This window comes from Piliocolobus tephrosceles, chromosome 7 (genome assembly GCF_002776525.5).
Source record: "Piliocolobus tephrosceles isolate RC106 chromosome 7, ASM277652v3, whole genome shotgun sequence".
NCBI classification, from domain to species: Eukaryota; Metazoa; Chordata; class Mammalia; order Primates; family Cercopithecidae; genus Piliocolobus; species Piliocolobus tephrosceles.
This window is the reverse complement of record NC_045440.1, coordinates 4,748,895-4,769,754: the sequence shown is the minus strand read 5'-3', so window position 1 is coordinate 4,769,754 and position 20,860 is coordinate 4,748,895. Positions and strand designations below refer to the sequence as shown.

Sequence of the window (20,860 nt, the reverse complement as noted above, 5' to 3'; positions counted from 1 at the left end):
AAAAAAGTTTAAAAGTATATTAAAAGCAGACAAAAAAATAATAGTAAAAACCTAGAACACAGAAGTCAGCTGTCTATTCAATTCAGAATAAGAAATATTATAGACAAGGCAACATTTTATATCCATTAGAAATGTGGTGGTTGGTTTGAGAACTGAAACCAGCCATGCATATGCTGCTCCAAGCATTTTGGTTGTGACAGGAAACTTCGAAGACTATTTTGCTGTACGAATTCACAAAGCCCCCCGCAAACACTCCCATGCTTAGGGGTGAATGCTCAAGTGTGTCACAGCTGCCTTGTAGCTCTGAGGATCAGAAAGGTTAATGGACATTAAAGAAACATCAAAGCTCAACCTCCTAATGGGAAGCTGCCCTTGGTTTTAGGCTGTCTTTGCTTATTGACCGACTTAATTCGTGCTTTGGGTTATGACTGTAGGAGAGATTTTCTTGTGTCTTTGGAGCATGCTGAACTTGTGTTCCTTTTTGTTATTGCACATTAGGCAGTCAGTGTTGAACCTAAAGTGACCTAAAGTGACCAAGCTCATGTTATGGGCTGAATTTTGTCTCCCCAGAATTCATAGGTTGAAGCCTTCCCGGTCCTTAGAACATGATTGTAGCTGGAGCTAGGGCCCTTAAAGACGTAAATAAGGTAACATGAGGTCATAAGGGCAAGGCCCTAATCCAATATGACTGGTGTCCTTATATGAAGAGGAAGAGGCCAGGCAGGCGTGGTGGCCACGCCTATAATCCCAGCACTTTGGGAGGCCAAGGCTAGCAGATCACTTGAGGTCAGGAGTGTGGGACCAGTGTGTCAACATGGTGAAACCCTGTCTCTACTAAAAATACAAAATTAGTTGGGCATGGTTGTGGGCGCCTGCAGTCCCAGCTACTCTGGAGGCTGAGACAGGAGAATCCCTTGAACATGAGGGGCGGAGGTTGCGGTGAGCCATGATCCCACCACTGCACTCCAGCCTGTGCAACAGAGCAAAACTCCATCTCAAAAAAGAAAGAGAGAGAGAGAGAGAAAGAGAGAAAGAAGGAAGGAAGGAAAGACAAATAAACACCAAAGATACATTAGCACAGAGAATAGTCCAAGTGAGGACACAGGGAGAAGGTGGCCATCTGCAGCCCGAGGGTCTCTCAGGAAGCCTCGGAGAAACTAACCCCGTGACACCTTGGTCTTGGACTTCCTGCCCTCCGAATGGTGACAAAATAAATGTCTGCTGTTGAAGCCACCCACCCTGAGGCATTTTGTTATGGTAGCCTAAGCAAACTGGTTCAGCCCAAAACGAATTCTGACATCACCTGTGGAAATCTGCTTTTAGACAGCAGGAAACTGAGGGCCTCTGAGTTTCTAGGCCAGAGTCATGCGGTGAATTAACAAAAGACCCAGAATCCCAGCCCCAGCCCCTGATTTTCAGTTCAGAATCTTCCTTGGTAAGAGGCAGAAACTTATCCTGGGCCCAACAAGTGGAAAACTCTTTTTCATTTTCACAGCCACTGACTGTCGTGGTTCCCAGACTGTATACCACAGAACCTGGTGTTCCACAAACTTCCCCAGTTTGGAGCAAGAGAAAAAAGTAGCTGGATGAAATGCTCATTTTACTTTTTAATCAATTTTTCTTAAATGTTAGTGCTTGAAAATAAATGGATGGCAGTAAAGTACTCCTGAAGGACATAGGAGGAAAGAAATAAAAGAGACAATACTAAATGTGAGCAAAATGGCAGCAGGGCAAAAAAGAGCCTCAGCAATCGCAAAAAAACTGAGGTCTTTGGTGGGGAAAAAACTTATAAATAGTAAAAATCCTGACAATGTTGAAAAACAAAGGAAGCGAGAGGGTTCCATGAGAAATACTAAGAATGAAATTGGAGCTGTCACTGCAGCTATAGTAAGGATATTTTAAAATCATAAGAGAGCATGATGAACAATTTAATACCAATAAATTTGAAAACAGGTAAGATGGATAATTTTTAGAAAAATGTTACCAAAATGGATTCAAGAAACAGAAAATCTAAACAAGTTCAAGCACTAAAATAATTAAATAGGTAAAATATGTACATCAGCTGGGCGCAGTGGCTCATGCCTGTAATCCCAACACTTTGGGAGGCTGAAGTGGACAGATCACTTGAGGTCAGGAACTGGAGACCAGCCTGACCAACACAGTGAAACGCTGTCTCTACTAAAGATACAAAATTAGCCAGGCATGGTGGTGCATGCCTGTGATCCCAGCTACTTGGGAGGCTGAGGCAGGAGAATCGCTTGAACCCGGGAGGCAGAGATTGCAGTGAGCTAAGACTGTGCCATTGCACTCCAGCCTGGGCAACAAGAGCAAAACTCTGTCTCAAAAGAAAAAAAAATCAATTATGTATCAACAAAAAAAGAAAATTTTAAAAAGTAACAATTTAAGAAAGTCAAATAGGCAATCAAAATTATTCCTCTCACCAGCCACTAAAAAGGCACCTGCACATGGGAATGGTAGCAAAATGACAGACGAGGAAACTCTAAGCTCTCATCCACCACATGAACCACTAAAACCAGCAGAAGCTGTCTGCAGTGACATTGCAGGTGCTCTGAACAACCACCAAATGCATACAGCAACCAGCAAATACAGCAAATGCCTGATCGAGGAAAAGCTATCTTCAAGTCCGTAGGAAAGTTTTGTGGCATGTGATGGCAACCCAGTTCCCAGTTCCCTTCCTCAAGCTGCAGGGAGCAGACTGGACATTATTTGTTCTAGTCTGGCTGGTTCATACCTGAAGGATTGATCCTCCTCTCTGTCTCACATAACATGCAAGGTGGGCAAGAAAAAGAGGTGGGCATGGCTCATGAAAGCCACAGAGAGGCAATTAGGGTAGAAATAGATAAATTGAACTATATACACATTAAAGACTTCAGTGCATCAAAGGATGTAGTCAACAGAGTGAAAAGCAATCTATGGAATCGGAGAAAATATTTGCAAATAACGGGTTAATCTTCAGAATATATAAAGAACTCCTGCAAGTCAATAAAAAAACAAACAACCCGATTTCAAAGTGAGCAAAGAACTTGAATAAACATTTCTTCAAAAAAGAGGATAAAAAGATGATATAAATAGGTACATGAAAAGATGGTTAACATTACTAATCATTAGGAAAATTACTAATCATTAGGAAAATGCAAATCAAACCCACAATGAGATAGCACCTCAGCACCTCACACCCATTATGATTGCTACTGTTAAAAACAAAACAAAACAAACAAAAACAAACATACACCACAGAAAATAACAAGTGTTGGTAAGGATGTGGAAAGTTGGAACCCTTGTGTCCTCGTGTAGTGTTGGGAATGTAAGATACTATAGCCACAATAGAAGACAGTGTGGCAGTTCATCAAAAAAATGAAAAATAGAATTACTATATGATCCAAGAATTCCCCTTCTGGGTATATATCAAAAACAAATTGAAAGCAGGATCTCAAAACAGTATTTGTACATCCACATTTATAGCAGCATTGTTCACAACAGCCAAAAGGCAGAAGCCCAAGTGTTCATCAGTGGATGCATAATAAACAAAATGTGGTGTATCCGTACGGTGGAATATTATTCACCCTTAAAAAGGAAGGAGATTCTGATACATGTAACACTGTGGATGAACTTTGAAAACATCATGTTGAGTGAAATAAGCCAGAAACAAAAGGACAAATATCATATGACTACACTTATAAGAACTTAGAATAGACAAAGTCACAGAGACAAAGTATAGTTGAGTTACCAAGGGTGGATTAGGCAGGAAGGGAGTGGATAATTATTGTTTAATGGCTACAGATTCAGTTTTGGATAATGAGAACATTCTAGAAATCGATAATAATAGTGATGATGGCTGCACAGCATTGCTAATGCACTTCATGCCACTGAAGTGGACACTTCAAAATAGCTAATATAGTAAATTTTATGTTATGTCTATCAAACTTTTAAAGGCACCCTTCACAGATAGTTTTAGTAGTAAGTTTTACCAAACATTATAAAGTTTTGCAGGAAAAAAATAGGAATCTATTCCCCTCATTTTACAAGGCTAGCATGATCTTGACCTAATACTGGTTTAAAAAACTGATTTGTAAACAAGTGCATAAAAATCTGAGGCTGGATGTGGTGACTCACGCCTGTAATCCCAACACTTTGGGAGGCCGAGGCAGGCGGATCACGAGGTCAGGAGATCGAGACCATCCTGGCTAACACAGTGAAACCACATCTCTACTAAAAATAGAAAAAATTAGCTGGGCATGGTGGCATGTGCCTGTAGTCCCACCTACTCGGGAGGCTGAGGCAGGAGAATTGCTTAAACCTGGAAGAAAGAGGTTGCAGTGAGCAGAGATCGTGCCATTGCACTCCAGCCTGGGCAACAGAGTGAGACTCGTCTAAGAAAAAAAAAAAACCTCCAAAATAAGATATTTTATCAAGTCAAATTTGACAGTGTGTTTTTAAAACACACACATACATAACCAAGTGTGGTTTAACCTAAGAATGAAAGGATAAATGAATAGCATTAAGTCTTCTTTTTTCTAATCCATTAATTTTCTTAGTAGTGTTAAAAAGCAGTAGGGAAGATTCAATGCCCAATAATGATTTAAAAAAACAAAAAACCAAAAACAACAACAGCAACAACAAAAAAACTCTTCAGAAACCAGGAATAGATAACTTTCTTAACTATGGAGGTTATCGATAAAAACATACAACAAATATTGAATGGTGAAAACCTTAGTGTAAGGCTTAAATCAGGTACAAGACACACATGAATGCTATTACTCTTACTCTTCAACAGCGTTCTTTGATTCCTAGTCAAGGGGATAAAATAAGAAAAAGAAATTATAAGAATTATACAGGAAGGGACACATTTTGTTTTCATGTTTGCACATTTTGTTTGCAGTTGTCTACCTAGAAACATAAAGAGTCAATAGACTGTTACAAGTCATTCAGTCTTTATACGATCCACTCGCTGAAATCATTAGCATTTGTGTACCCAATGATAAACAATTATAAAATGTAATAGAAAAAATAGTAAATAATAGTGGATTCAAGGCTAGTCACGTAATACAGGTTGAACATTCCTAATTTTAATCTGAAATGCTCCAATATCCTAAACTTTTTGAGTGCCAACTTATCAACACAAGTGGAAAATTCCACACCTGACCTCATGTGACAGGGCATAGTCAAAGCACAGGTGCACGACACGGTTGATTTAGTGTCCCCAAGGGAAAAAAAGACCCACCCAGCCCCCTTCAACTACAGTATAACTTTTCCATGCACACCCAGATTCCCCCACGCAAGCACGCCCACAACGTATAATAAAATGGCACGTGTGCAGGCTGGACGCACCCACCACAGATTCCCCATGATACCTCACGTGGGGCCAAGAACTCCATGCATTACTCACTGTGGTTTTTTGCTTATTCTCTGCTGTGTCATGTAAAAATATTACTGAAAATGTCAAAAAGGCCTGCAGATCTCCCTATGTGTAACAGTGATCAGAAAAAGAGGAAGAATTTATGTTTATCAACAGCACAGGCAACTTGTTGGGGGAACTGAACAGCAGTATAAGTGTGAAACATCTTACAGAAGAGTATGGTGTTGGGATGACCACCATACATGACCTGAAGACACAGAAGGATACACTTTTGAAGTTCTGTGCTGAATGTGATGAGCAGAAGTTAATGAAAAATAGAAAAACTCTGTGTAAAGCTAAAAATGAGGACGTCAATCGTGTATTGAAAAACTAGATCTGAACACGTGCATCACATTGACCACGTGACACTCAGTGGTATGCTGATCATGAAACAAGCGAAGATTGTCCCGATGAACTGAAAATTGAAGGGAACTGTGAATATTCAACAGGCTGGTTGCAGATATTAAGAAATGACATGGAATTCAAGTTTTAAAGCATCTGCAGATCACAAGGCAGAGTCGAAACTCATTGACGAGTTTGCCAAGATTATCGCTGATGAAAATCTGATGCCAGAACAAGTCTGTATTACTGATGAGACATCACCATTTGGGTGCTGTTGCCCCAGAAGGATGCTGGGACAAAGCTGATGGGACAGCCCCTACAGGAATTAAGGATGGCAAGGACAGAATGACTTGCAGTGCTGTGCAAATGCAGCAGGCACGCGTAAGTGTAAACTTGCTCTCATGGGCAGAAGCTTTTGTCCTTGGTGTTTTCAAGGAATAAATTTCTTATCAGTCTATTATTATGCTAACAAAAAGGCGTGGGACCAGGGGTATCTTTTCTGATCGATGTTACAAACATTTCGCACAGGCCTCTTGTGCTCGCTGCAGAAAAGTTGGACCGGATGGTGACAGCAAGATTTTCTTATGCCTTGACTACTGTTCTGCTCATCCCCCAACTGAAATTCCCATCAAAGATAATATTGATGCTGTGTACTTCCCCCCAATTGTGACTTCTTTAGTTCAGCCATGTAACCAGGGTATCTTTAGATCAATGGAAAGTAAGTATAAAAACACTTTCTTGAATTGCATGCTCGCAGCAGGGAACGGAGGTGTAGGTATAGAAGACTTTCAGGAGTTGAGCACGAAGGAGCCACACACGCTGTTGCCAACGCTTGCAACACAGTGACTAAAGACACAGCTGTCGTGCCTGGCGTGGCCTCTGGCCTATGACTGTGTTCAGTGATGATGATGAACAAGGTGGTGACTTAGAAGAATTCAGCTTGTCAAGTGAGAAGAAAAGGACGTCTGACCTCCTTACCTGTGGAAAAAATATACCTTCCGAGTTCATCAGTCAGCTGGAAGAAGTAGACATGAATGTTGTTTTTAACACTGATAATGGGCTCCAGTTGTTCATTTCACTGACTGATGAAGCTATAGCCAGAATGGTTCTGAGTCCAGGTGTTCATGATGATACCAACTATGAAGATTATGTTAACACTGCAAAAAAAAGCACCCGTGGACAGCGTGGAGCACATGTGTGATGGGTTAACTGAGGCCTAGAGCAGCGTGCATTCACAACAGAACAAGAAATCATGTCAGCTTATAAAATCAAAGAGAGACTCCTAAGACAAAAAAGAAAAAAAAAAAATTAGCCGGGCATGGTGACACGTGACTATAGTCCCAGCTGCGTGGGAGGCTAAGGTGAGAGTCTTGCCTGATCCCAGGAGTTAGAGGCTGCAGTGAGCCATGATCATGCCACTGCACACCAACCTGGGAAACAGAGCGAGGCCCTGTCTCAAAAAATCCAAAACATTAAGTAAATGTTTTGTGCATGAAACAAAGTTTGTGTATACTGAACCAACAGAAAGGAGCTGTCGGTTTTAAGACCATTGTTAATGAGGCGGATACCATTAAAAATTCTAAGACAATTGTCAGTGGGGCAGATACCATGAAAAAGCCACCCAGCAGAATGCCTCCTTGTCCCCAAAGGACCCACTTCCTGGGCCTGTAGCTGCTTCTTATGTTCCTTCTCACCTAAAATGTAAATGTCCCCTAACCTTCAAATCAAAGCACAGCATGGTTGGGAGACCAGAGGCCCACTGTTGTGTGTTGTTGCTGCTGCTGTTCAACAGCTGATTCCAGTCTCCACTGATGCCACTGGCTGCTTAGCTCCCCTGAGCACATGAGTCTCCACTGTGTTAATGGCATGTCTTCTTTTTTACTGTTAACTACTTACGTGTGAATAAGTGTAAGGAAATGATTGCTCATTGGTAGCATATAAATTTAGAGTCAGGACCAGGCACGGTGGCTCATGCCTGTAATCCCAGCACTTTGGGAGGCCAAGGCGGGCAGATCGCTTGAGGCCAGGAGTTCAACACCAGCCTGGCCAACACGGCAAAACCCCATCTCTACTAAAATTACAAAAATTAGCCGGGCGTGATGGCACACGCATGTAGTCCCAGCTACTTGGGAGGCTGAGGCAGGAGAATCGCTTGAGCCCGGGAGGCAGAGGTTACAGTGAGTCGAGATTTCACCACTGCACTCCAGCCTGGGCGACAGAGTGAGACTCTGTCTCAAAAAAAAAAAAAAAAAAAATCAGGAACGAGGGTGATACCACACAACCACTGATTGTCCACATGGGGTGTGGGCTGAGATAGTGACACCTCTGCTTTCTGATGGTTCCGTATACACAGACTTTGTTTCATGCACAAAATTTGTTTGTTTGTTTTTTGAAACCGAGTTTTGCTCTGTTGCCCAGGCTGGTTACAGTGCTGCAATCATAGCTCACTGCAGCCTTTAACTCCTGGCTTCCAGCGACCTTCCCACCTCAGCCTCCTGTGTAGCTGGGACTACAGTCATGCTGTCACACCTGACAATCACACCAGCCTCTGCAAAGAATGATTTAAAATATCATATAAAATTACCTCTAGGTTATGTGTATAAGATGTAGATGAAACATAAATGAATTTTGGTTTTAGACTCTGGTCCTATCTTCAAGATCTCTCATTGTACATTCCAAAAATGGCCCCCCGCCCAAAAAAAAATCTGGAATTTAAAACACTTCTGGTCTCGAGCATTTTGGATGAAGGACACGCCACCTGTGATATCCTTTTACACGTTTCCTGGATGGGAAACAGAAGTTGGTGTGCTAGGAGTCACACTTAAACGGCAGACTTTCTTGTCTGTGGCACATTCTTAGGATGTCCTAGAGAAGTATCAGCGATGTGAATGTCTCCAGTAAAATAGCAGAGCAGAAAAAATATGTTGAGAACTGCTGTATTATTAGACTGAGCTACAAAACAGCCACATGGTATCAGGTCATTCATTCATTTACCCAGTAGATATTTCCTACACACTTGTCATATGCTGAGCATATTCTAGGCACTGCAGGCACAGCAGTTGACAGCCTTTGCCCCTGTGGGACTTAACATTTAAGGGAGAAGACAGGCAACAAACAGTTTCTTTAAAAATCCTTATGGTGGTAAACGCAATGAAGAAAACTGGGTGAGTATGGAGAGGAGGAGTAAGGTAGGCCCCTTGCAGGTGAGTGGCATTTGAGCTGAGGCCCAGATGATGAAGAGAAGGATGGACTCTTGTAGGTCTATAGGACTGGTCCTTCCAGGAACAGTAAGGGCTGAGAGGTCAAGAGAAGTGGTAAGTTTAGCATGGCTGAAATGAAGGGAGAGAAGACAAAGCGATAGGAAATGAAGCTGGAGAAGCAGGCAGCTTCAGCTGGACCATTCCAGACCACTGACACCTTACAGACAAAGCAGGAAGTTTGGCTTTTGTTCTAAGGTAAATGGAAGTCGCAGAAGGATTTTAAGTGGGAGGAATAGGCTCTGGTATATGTTTGTTTACTCTGTTTGTGTTTGTTTTTGTTTTAATGGATACAGAGTCTCCCAATGTTGCCCAGGCTGGTTTTGAACTCCTGGGCTCAAGGGATCCTCCCAACTTGGCCTCTCAAAGTGCTGACATATGTTTTTTAACGGAAGCAGATAAAGCAATCTTGGACCTTTGCAGTGGTTCAGGTGATTACTGATGGGGGTTAGGACCAGGGACATATCAATGGAGGTGTGTGAAGTTGTCAGATTTTAAATATACATTTCAAAGCCAGTTGCACTTGTTGATAGCTTGGATGTGGCATATTAGAGAAAGAAGAATCAAAGGTGGCACCTAGTCTTGAGTTCTGAGCTTCCAGAGCGAGGCATCTAGAAGTCAGGACCCGGGAGAATCACGGAAGGAGTGGTGGTTTATTCAGTCTGCAGAAGCAGTGCCTACAGCACGGCTCTGTGAAAGAGGAGAGATGTGGTATGAGCAGATGAAAATGACACAGCAGGCAGCTCTGGGCTCATTGTGAGAAACGACTCTAGGAACATGTGTAACCTGCTGGGCTCTACTGCCAAGGGCTGCCTTAAGCCATGAAGCCGCAGAGGCTGGGTGACCACCGTCCCACAGTGAGGGAGCTGGGCGATTCCTTACCAGAGTGGAGGTCTGGCTAGATCTCCCAGCCCTAACATGCTTACTTATTTTGATAAGCAAAGGTAAAGCTCACATGGGTCCCATGCGCTCCTGGACTTCTGCACACCGTACCATTAACCACACTTGGATGCTGGCAACCGCAGTTTTAGTTAAATAAAGTGACTTGCCCACCGTGCTATAAAAAATTAATTTGGCAGCACGTTGATTCTGTATCCTACCCATAAGACAGAGGCGTGGCTTTAAACTTTAGCTTGTGCGTAAATGCCTGCCAAGAACTGCTAAATACTGTTGCTAAAAAAAAAAAAAAAAAAGAAAGAAAAAAGAAAAAACTTTTTTTTTTTGAATTTAAATTTCACAGAGCTGCTCAAGGGCAGTTCAACTTCCTACTCATCGCTGTCTCCATCAGCCAGGACTGACATTACTCTAACATCTATCCTATGGCCACATTTTATGGGATGTTTGAGGATTATTCCTATGAAGTGACATTGGAATTTGGGGATATGGCTATCTTCAGATGCCAAATAAACTTGGATAGAAATCATTTTTCCTGTGTGTGTTTAGTTAGGAACATGGGGCTGTAAGGGGCTCCCTGGACATGACCCTGGAGCTGTCGGCCCTTGTTGAGTGGTCAGATGCACTTCAGACCTCCCAGAGTGCTGACCACACACTCAGTCACAGCCCCGTGCACACCTCAAGGCCACTGCTCTGAAGTCCAGTGTAATTCCTCAGGCAGCACATCCTAGAGCAGGCCATGAGAGGTGTAAGGTACAGACTTTGTTGTGAGGTTACATGTAGGCTTCTCTTCTACCTTGTCTCTGTTTAAAGATCAATACTTCAGGCAGCCTTTATCCCCACCATGACAAATATGTGGATGGAAGGATACATGTGTGGATGGGTGGGTGGATGGATGGATGGATGGATGGATGGATGGATGGATGGGTAGATGGGTGGATGGAGTGATGTTTGATTTCATAGTCAACTCAAACAATAGAGAAGTACACAGGGTCCCCCAGTCTTACAACTCTTCCTTAAAGTAACTACAATAAAGATGGAAGTGTATCTTCTAGATTTCTTTTAAAAACATATTTATGAATGTAAACATACTATGGTCAGATCCAGTGACTCACACCTATAATCCTAAAACTTTGGGAGGCCAAGGTGAGTGGATTGCTTGATGCCAGAAGTTTGAGACCAGCCTTGGCAACACAGAAAGATCCTGTCCCTACAAAAAAAAATTTTTTTTTAAGTAGCCTGGTGTCGTGGCACATGCCTGTAGTCCTAGCTACTCAGGAGGCCAAGGTGGGAGGATCACTTGAGGCCAGGAATTCCAGGCTGCAGAAAGCCATGATCATACCACTACACTCAAGTCTGGGCAATGGATCAAGATCCTGTGTGTTTAAAAAAAAAAAAAAAGCATATTTACATAGAAATAAATGTATATAAACGTAGATATTGTTTAGGGATTTATTTTTATATAAATTGGAGAATCACATGTTTTTTCATGAGTTTTTATTTAACCCTATGTCTAGAAGATCCTTCCAGCTTAACACATATACAGCTACTTCATTTTTTTAACCATTGGGAGGTACGGTAATTAATTTATGTTAATAAATTAATGTCTTTTTGTTATTTTTATTATTCTGCTATTGTATTTATTTATTTATTTTAGAAACAGGATGTCACTGTGTTGCCCAGGCTGGCCTCAAACTCCTGGGCTCAAGCAGTCCTCCCACCTCAGCCTCCCAAGTAGGTGGGACTACAGGCATGAACCCTGCCACACGGCTGACTTCTGCTATTTTAAACTCGTGTGTGTGTGTGTGTGTGTGTGTTTTCTAATTGAACAATCTGAATTCAATTTTAAGAGATTTTCTTGAGCTATAATTATTCTAGCCCAAGCCCAGGCACATGAAGATTTCTGTAAAATAGATTCAAAGCAGTGGAATTACTGTGCCCTAGGATATGTGTACTTACATTCTGATACACAGGGCTGCACCAATTTACACTATCACTAACAGTATATAAAGACCTATTTCCTATGTCCTATAAATTCCTATGTCCAATAGTGGACATAACCCATAGTTTCAATGTTGGGTGATCTGATTAGTTTCAAAAAATAGATCTCATTCATTTGTAATTCCCTGGCGACTAAATTCCTAATGAGCCTGAGTATCTTAGGAGGTTTATCATTCATGAATTGCCGGTCCTGATCCCTTGCCTCTTTTGAAACTGAGTTATTTATCTTTTTCACCCTGTTTAACAGTCGTGCTTACGTAATACAGACATTAAACTTTTGCTGTAAATGTTACAAAATTCTGTCTCTTTAACTGTGCTTATGGTGACTTAACTATCACCAAGTTTTTAATTTTTAACTATTATTTTATATAAAATTAAACACCTCTTTTCCTCCATGGCACATACACTTAGTGGTTTTGCTTAGAAAGGTCTTCCTCACCCTCTGAGCTTTAAAAATAATCTCATATTATACTATTTATAGTTTTAAAAAATATCTAGACCTTTAATGCATCTGCACTTCACTTATTATATAATGTGAGGGGACCATGTCGTTTTTAATAACTCATTTATTAACATTGATTTATAATGCCCCTGTGAGTCCTCTCTTACATTCCCACATGGTATGGGCGTGTTTCTGGTTATTCTCGTCCATTGATCTATTTGTCTATTCCGTGCTAACCTCCATTTTACTGCTGTAATTATACAGACTGTTTTGATATCTGGTATGTCAAATTTTTTCTCATTATTTCTCTTTTTTAAAATCATCTTCCTATGCATTTTTTTTTCTTTCCCATAAACTTTAGAATAAATGTGTCCTTTTCTTTTTTAAAAGTTTGAAATTTGGGGATTATATTGAATTTTTAGATGAATTTGCAAAGAGCATCATTTTTTCTGCATTTTTTTTTTCTGGTTTTTCAAAACTGACACCTAGTCAGAAAACTAAGTGTAAAAATTGAATCCAGAGAATTTTTACAGCGTGGAAGAACATACAGATGTGGCTGAATGACTTATAACCTGAGTTTCGGGAAAGGCTTCCACCTACCTATGACTCAAAAGCCAGATGCAATAGAAAAAGTGTTGATATAATTTGAATACATAAGAAATTGAAACTTATACACGGCAAAAGTTTGCATAAGAAAAGTCAAGCCAGGTGTGGTGTGTTATGCCTGTAATCCCAGCACTTTGGAGGACTGAGGCAGGAGGATTGCTTGAGCCCAGGAGTTTGAGACCAGCCTGGGCAACAAAGTGAGACATTGGCTCTACAAAAAATCCAAAAATTAACTGGGTGTGGTGGTGCACACCTGTAGTCCTGGCTACTTGGGAAGCTGAGGCTGGAGGATCACCTGAGTTCAGGAGACTGGGCTGCAGTGAGCCATGTTTGCACCAATGCACTCTAACCTGGGTGACAGAGCAAGATCCTATCTCAAAAAGAGAAAAACATGTAAATCATGATAATACCTGCTTCACTGTTGTGGAGAGAAGTAGTATGCCTAGTACTAATAATAACTGTTATATACAATGTTATTAACTGTATCATTTCTTATATATATAAGCTATCACAAATGTTAGTGTTCCTCCCTTCTGAAATTCACCTGAGAGTCCCTCACTGGCCCAGGCCTCCCGGGTAGAGGCACATTTGTATTAAGAAGACAACAGTTACATTCTGGGACACTATCTTGACCTGTAACTAAGATAAGTCATTTTTTTCTTCCATTTAAAAAGTATTTATAGAATAAACCCATTTTTTCTTTTTTGTACCATACCACCAGTATAGCTTTCCACCTTCTATCACTCTTCTGTGTGACTTCTTAAGTTCCTTCAAATATAACTCTGTAATTATAATTCCATAATCACACATTGTGATTCTTTAATTGCAGTTGATTGATTTAATCTACCTTATCATCCCATCAGTGCTGACAGTGGACTTCGTTCCTTTTTTTTCTAACAGTAGGAATAGAATGCAGTGCAGTACACTTGCCAGGACGGAGGAAAGAGGGAGGGGCTGTTTCCGCCAGCTGCCAGGCTCACTTGTGCTGATCCTTCAGCTGCACCTGCAGCGCTATCCTGGACCAGGTGCCACTTGTAATTTTCGTAAAATAGTCGAGTTTCAAACTGATGGGACTTTAGAGCCCCTTTAATTTGAGCTATGAAGAACTGAGTCTTAGGAAGTATGCTTATTCACTTGGTATTCCATAAAAAATACCTACGCTGGGTAGATAGGATGGCACAGCCTCCCTCTCACCACTGGTGTCACAGTTAAAACTCATTTATGTATTTCTTTATCCTCTGCCTTATGCTGAGAGTATTGGAAGTGGTGAGCTAAGATTAGAGAACTCCTGTGTCACAGACTGGCAAGCTTCCCACCCTGCCCACTGAGTGTTCGGCCACGATGGGAGCGTCATCTGTGTCCTGAATCTAATGGGACTGGCCAGTGTGACTGAGACCTGACTGTTTCATCGTATTGAATTTTGTTTCATGTTAATTTAAAAAGTCATGTGTGCTCTATGGACGGGGGGGGCCTATGGACAACACAGCTCTTGACCATTTGTTTTTAAATATAGTTTCATGTATATAGAAACAGGTTATCACTTTCCTGTGTGGCTAGCTATTATGAATGCTAAACTGCTTTTCCCTCTCTCTCTAGATTCCATCACCCAGCACAAGGTCTGTGCCTCTGAAAACTACCTATTGCCACAATGACAGTGACCTCACTGGCCTGTGGTGACTGCACAGCTTGCAAAACTGTCTTTGGATGTTCAAGTGAGAAACAATTGTGAAGACAAGGAACTGGCGTATACAAGATGACTTTTGATATCATGTTTGCCACACGTTGTGGTGCTTAAGAACCCTCAGGTGACTTTCTGATGACTGAATTTGTGGTTCAGAAAGGCTTTGGGCCTTTTTTTTTTTTTTTTGAGATAGACTCTCACTCTGTCACCCAGGCTGGAGTGCAGTGGCACAATGTCGGCTCACTGCAACCTCCACCTCCCGGGTTCAAGCGATTCTCCTGCCTCAGCCTCCTGAGTAGCTAGGACTACAGGCATGTGCCACCATGCCCCGCTAATTTTTGTATTTTTGGTAGAGACGGGGTTTCACCATGTTGGCAAGGCTGGTCTCAAATGCCTGACCTCAGGTGATCTGTCAGGCCTCTTCTATAGAATTCCAGTCTTTGTATCTTAGTAATGATCATAATTGAAAGGTCACAGAACCTTTGTCATTAGAACACAGTACTGCCAAATAAAGAATGGAAATTCATTGACATTGTTTTATTACTGAGAACAACTAGAGAGCTCTGAAAGTTTCTTGGTTTAGACTTGAAGATCTTTATTAATACATTATCTGTTAGGTAGGAAAGACATTTGTCAGTTATTAAGGTGACTTTTATCTAGCGGAGATTCCTCTCTCAAAGTAATGAAAGGAGATAGGTATGGGGGGTGTTATACAGGATGATTGGTGCCATCTGAGTGTCTTACTTCTGCAAGCTTGCTTTATGCTGAACAAAGCATCACCAACAAGGGATCACAACGTCCATTGGCCACGTTTTGACTGCCGTCCTCGAGAGGAAATTGGCAGCTGGGGCTGATTCATAGAAACACCGATTTGTGGCTGAGCACGGCGGCTCACGCCTGTAATCCCAGCCCTTTAGGAGGCCGAGGTGGACAGATCATTGAGGTCAGGAGCTCGAGACCAGCCTGGCCAACGTGGCAAGACCCCATCTCTACTAAAAATACAAAAATCAGCTGGGTGTGGTGGCGCACACCTGTGGTCCCAGCTCCTCAGGAGGCCGAGGCAGGAGAATCGCTTGAACCCAGGAGGCGGAGGTTGCAGTGAGCTGAGGTTGCAGTGAATCAAGATTGCTCCACTGCACTCCAGCCTGGACGACAGAGCAACTCTCCATCTCAAATAAATAAATGAATAAGAAACACTGATGTGTCTGTCACCTTCTAAACAAATGAAATGCTAGGAAGTCCTAGCCAGAGTGGTCAGGCAAGAATAAGCCATAAAAGGCATCCAAATAGGAAAAGAAGTCAAACTGTCTCTGTTCACTGCCAATATGATTCTATACCTAGAAAACCCTAAAGACTCTGCCAAAAGGCTCCTGGAACCGATAAACGACTTCAGTAAAGTTTCAGGATAGAAAATCCATGTACAAAAACCACCATTTCCATACACAATAACATTCAAGCTGAGCACCAAATCAAGAACGCAATCCCATTTCCAATAGCCATGGAATGAAATACCTAGGAACACATATAACCAAGGAGGTGAAGGATCTCTACAAGAACCATAAACGAGATGCTGAGTCCTAGCGAGGTCGAAGGTGCCACTGAGCCCTCACTGTGGTGCTGTTCCCACTCCAGGTTATCTATCTGTTGCTCATCTCAGCTGTTGTCCCTACCTCCAATTTCAAGTCCCTCAACAGATATAACAGATCAACTTCTAGAATGAACCTTTGAGAAGGGACGTAGCAGTGCATGCTATAGAAATTGGCATTCTATAGAAAACCATAGAAACTGGAAATCATGAAGGGTTTTCTCTTGGTTTTAAAATAATGCATACACCCAAATCATCCCCTCATGATACTCATCCTCTAACAGCAATTGAACTTCAATACAATGCGTCATTCCTGAGTCCACTCGCTTCACATTACATTTCTCTATAACCACAAGCATCCTGGCTTGGTGGCGCTCCCACAGCACCAAAAATCCCTGAGGAGGCTGACAAACATTCTGCTGACTCATGCTGGGGACAAGCCACAGAGAACTTCCATCACCCACCACATCAGCCATGGAGCCAGCCCAATCTTTGCCCACCCAGGCCTCAGTCCTCAATGTTAAGTTCTGATCCCTGATGCTGGCCTGCCAGTGGCCAGTCAAGATTCTCTTTCTGAAAGCTAATATTTTATGAGGACTAACTGTTGCTAGACATTACGCTAAGCATATTACATGTTGTACTTCATTTTACCCTTCCAACAATCCTATTAGTAGCTTACTGTGGGTCTGCAAAGTCTTACTCAAAACATATAGGACTAGAGGTTCTCAGGATTCTGAATCATTTTTAATTTTTTTAAAGGCTTATGGCTCTCACCACTTTTATTCAATGTTGTATTAAAGATTCTACCCAGGGAAGGCAATAAAAGGAAATTAAAGCTATACAGATTGGAAGTGAAGAAATAAAAGTCTTTATTCTCAAGAATATAAGGCACTATATATAGAAATTGTAAAGAATGAAAAAAAAAAAACCCCTACAAGAACTTATAACAAGTTTAGCAAGATTGCAATATACAAAGTTAATATACAAAACTAACAGAATTGTATTTATATGTAGTCAGTAAGCAATTCAAAATGAAATTAAGACCATGACTCCATTTAAAATTGCATCTAAAAATAAACAAAATAGGAATAGACTTGGCAACAGAAGCGTAACATCTATATACTGAAACCCGTAAAACACTGCTGAAAGAAGTTAAAGATTTTAAATAGTGAAATATACAAAGTTCATGGATAAGAAGATGCAATATTGTTAAGATGGTAGTTCTCAAATTGATGTATAGATTCAATGCAATCCATTAAAATCTCAGGTGGCTTTTTTTATAGAATTTGAAAAGCTGATGCTAAATTTTTTATGAAAATGCAAAGAACCTCTAGTAGACAAAACAATTTTTTTAAAAGCAAAGTTGGAGGATTAATAGAACCTGATTCCAAAACTGTCTATAAACTACAATAATCACAAAGTATCAGCCAGGCACCGTGGCTCACACCTGTAATCCCAGCTCTTTGGGAGGCTGAGGTGGGTGGATCACTTGAGGTCAGGAGTTTAAGACCAGCCTGGCCAACTTGGTGAAACCTCGTCTCTACTAGAAATACAAAAAACTAGCCAGGCATGGTGGCATGCACCTGTAATCGCCATTACTCAGGAGGCTGAAGCAGGAGAATAGCTTGAACCTAGGAGAGTCTATCTCAACAACAACAACAACAACAACAAAAGTATTATATTGGCAAAAGAATAGACATGTAAATCAAAGAATAGAGAATTCAGGTATAAATCTTCATATTTATGGCCGATTGACTTTGAACAAAGCTGCTGAGGCAATTCAGTATAGTAGCATATTCTTTTCAACAAATGGTGCTGGCAGAAGGGAAAAAAAAAGCACTAGGATCCTTACCTCACACCATGCAGAAACATTAGCTACACATGGACTAAGTCAGGGTTTCTCAACCTCAACACTGTTGGCGTTTGTGGGGGTGGATAATTCTTTGCTGTGGAGAGCTGTCCTGTGCACTGTCAGATGTTTAGCTGTATCCTGGCCTCTGGCACCCCTCCCCCAACACACACCCAGTGGTGACAATCTACATCTCTAGATATTCCCAAATGTGCCCTGGAGAGCAAAACTGTTTCCAGTTGAGAATCATTGACCTAATGTAAAAAATAAAATGTACAGAAGAAAGCACAGCAGGAAATCATTCTGACCTTAGGTTAGGCAAAGATTTCTTAGATATCACACTAAAGGCACAATTCATTAAAAAAATAAGTTGGACTTCGTCAAAATTTTAAGTTTTGCTCTTCTGAAGAAATCATAAAAAACAATGAAAAAGACAAGCCACAGACTATGAAAAAATACTTGCAAACCATATATCTAATAAAGGACTTGTACCCACACCATGTAAAGAACTCATAACTCATTAATAAAAGGATAAAGAAAAAGCTGAAGACAATTCACACAAAAAGATATACAAATAAGCACATTAAAATGGTCAATATTATTAGTCACTAGGGAAATACAAATTAAAGGCACAATGAAATACCTATTACACACCCACTAGAATGACTGCAAACAATAAGACTGATAATTCCAAAATCTGACCAGGATATGGAGAAACTACGATATGTAGTTTCCTACATTGCTGGCATGACTGCAAAATGATACAGCCGCTTTGAAACACCATTTGGCAGTTGCTTAAAAAATTGAACATTCAATTACCATATGACCCAGCAATTTCACTCTTAGGTATGTAACCAAAATACATGAAAACATGGATCTGCACAAGGTCTTGTATACAAATGTTCATAGCAACATTATTCATAATAACCAGAAATTAGCCCATCAACTGAAAAGTAGATAAACAAAATGTATATCCACATCATGGAATGCTACTCAGCACACTTCTAAAAAGCAACAGACTACTAACACGTGCAACAACATGAATGAGCCTCAGAAACACAAGTGAAAGAGGTCAGACACAAAAGACTACAGACTGTATGATTCCATTTAGATACCATTTCTACAAACCGTAGAGGCACGAAACAGATTCATGGTCTCCTGCAGCTGGGGATGGGAGTGGGAAGAGGGAGCAAACATTTTGGGATGACGGAAACATTATAAAACTGGATTGTGATTTTGGTTACACAACTGTATACATTTACTAAAATCACTGAACAGTACACTTTTATGGGTAAGCTTTAAGGCATGTGAATTATACATCAATAAAGCTATTTTAAAAAAAAAAAAAGAGAGAGAGCGAGAGCTACATGGCAGCCCCAGGGCAGTGGCTCTCAGATCTCCCTTAGAGAAAGAACTCTCTCCTCCACAGCGATGAGTGCAGGTAACTAACACTCTCCAACCTGCATCTGGTAGTTCACTTAAGATCGACCTCAGCTTTCAAGTTAACGCCATGCTTTTTCTTGGCAGTCCCCAGCCAAGAAGTGGGCACAGAAAGGCACAGGGGCCTGGCTGATTCAGCCCAACATGAGGCTCCTCACCCTAGAACTCCCTGGGGGGTTGGCCAAGCCCACCTGTGACCTGTAATGTGGTCTAAGCTGTCAGACCTCCACAGCGGCGGGAAGGTTTTCCATATCTCAGTCTGCTTCTACTCCCTTTTATTTTCCCCAGGAGTCACCCTTGGTCATCTCTTACTCTTTGAACTCTATGTCAGTGTCAGCTACCCAGAGGACCCATCAGACAGAAAGTGATATGCAGATAACAGCCCAGGGGAATCTGAGCAGCACCCTGAAACCAACGTTTCCTCAGTGAAACCTAGAACAAAAGTGGAATAAACAAAAACTACTAACAGTCTCATTTCGGCACTGGCAGTCTCACTCTGGAATCTGTGTTCATGCCCCCCAGGCCTATACTACAAGCTCGTTCAGCCATAACAGGGCAACTGTGAGGCTGTTGGATGGGATGATGTTGGAAGTAAATGCTTGGTGCCACCAAGTGAAAATAGCACTCAGGCAAAAGTTTTCTCAGCAAGGTAATTTACCTTTATAGAAGTGTGCATCTCACGGATGGAACAATGGCAAGAGCACACTGGACAAGGGCGGGGAAGGGGGCCTTATTCCTAACACAGCTAGCCCTACTGCTATATCTTTCCCCTATTTACTAGGGTTTGACCGCACAGTCTAAGCTAATTCCGATTGGCTATTTTAAAGAGAGCAGGGGTACGAGCCAGAGTGGCAGGACGGTTACAGAACAGGTGACTAAGGATGACTAAGGACAGAACAGGTGACTAAGGATGACTAAGGACAGAACACGTGACTAAGGATGACTAAGGACAGAACAGGTGACCAAGGACAGAGCAGGTGACTAAGCACAGAATAGGTGACTAAGGATGACTAAGGACAGAGCAGGTGACTAAGGACAGAGCAGGTGACTAAGGATAGAGCAAGTGACTAAGGACAGAGCAGGTGACTAAGGACGGAACAGGCAACTAAGGATGACTAAGGACAGAGCAGGTGACTAAGGACGGAACAGGCGACTAAGGATGACTAAGGATAGAACAGGTGACTAAGGATGACTAAGGACACAACAGGTGACTAAGGATGACTAAAGACAGAACAGGTGACCAAGGACAGAGCAGGTGACTAACGACCGAACAGGTGACTAAGGGTGACTAACGACCGAGCAGGTGACTAAGGACACAACAGGTGACTATGGATGACCAAGGACAGA

The 20,860-nt window shown here is 41.6% G+C and overlaps 1 protein-coding gene across 2 annotated transcripts in view; it reads left to right on the top strand.

The window, feature by feature from the left end:
* MCPH1 (microcephalin 1) overlaps positions 1-17,183 on the top strand; it is a 241,277-nt gene extending 224,094 nt beyond the window's left edge. The window contains exon 14 of one of the 2 annotated variants that reach the window (XM_023219099.3): positions 14,555-17,183. In XM_023219099.3, the coding sequence (XP_023074867.2) occupies positions 14,555-14,610 (56 nt within the window). In that variant the 3' untranslated portion in view covers positions 14,611-17,183. Of the gene's footprint in view, positions 1-13,858; positions 14,525-14,554 lie in introns of those variants that run through there. The other variant, XM_023219098.2, reaches the window with a different exon arrangement.
* The last annotated feature ends 3,677 nt before the right edge of the window (positions 17,184-20,860 follow it).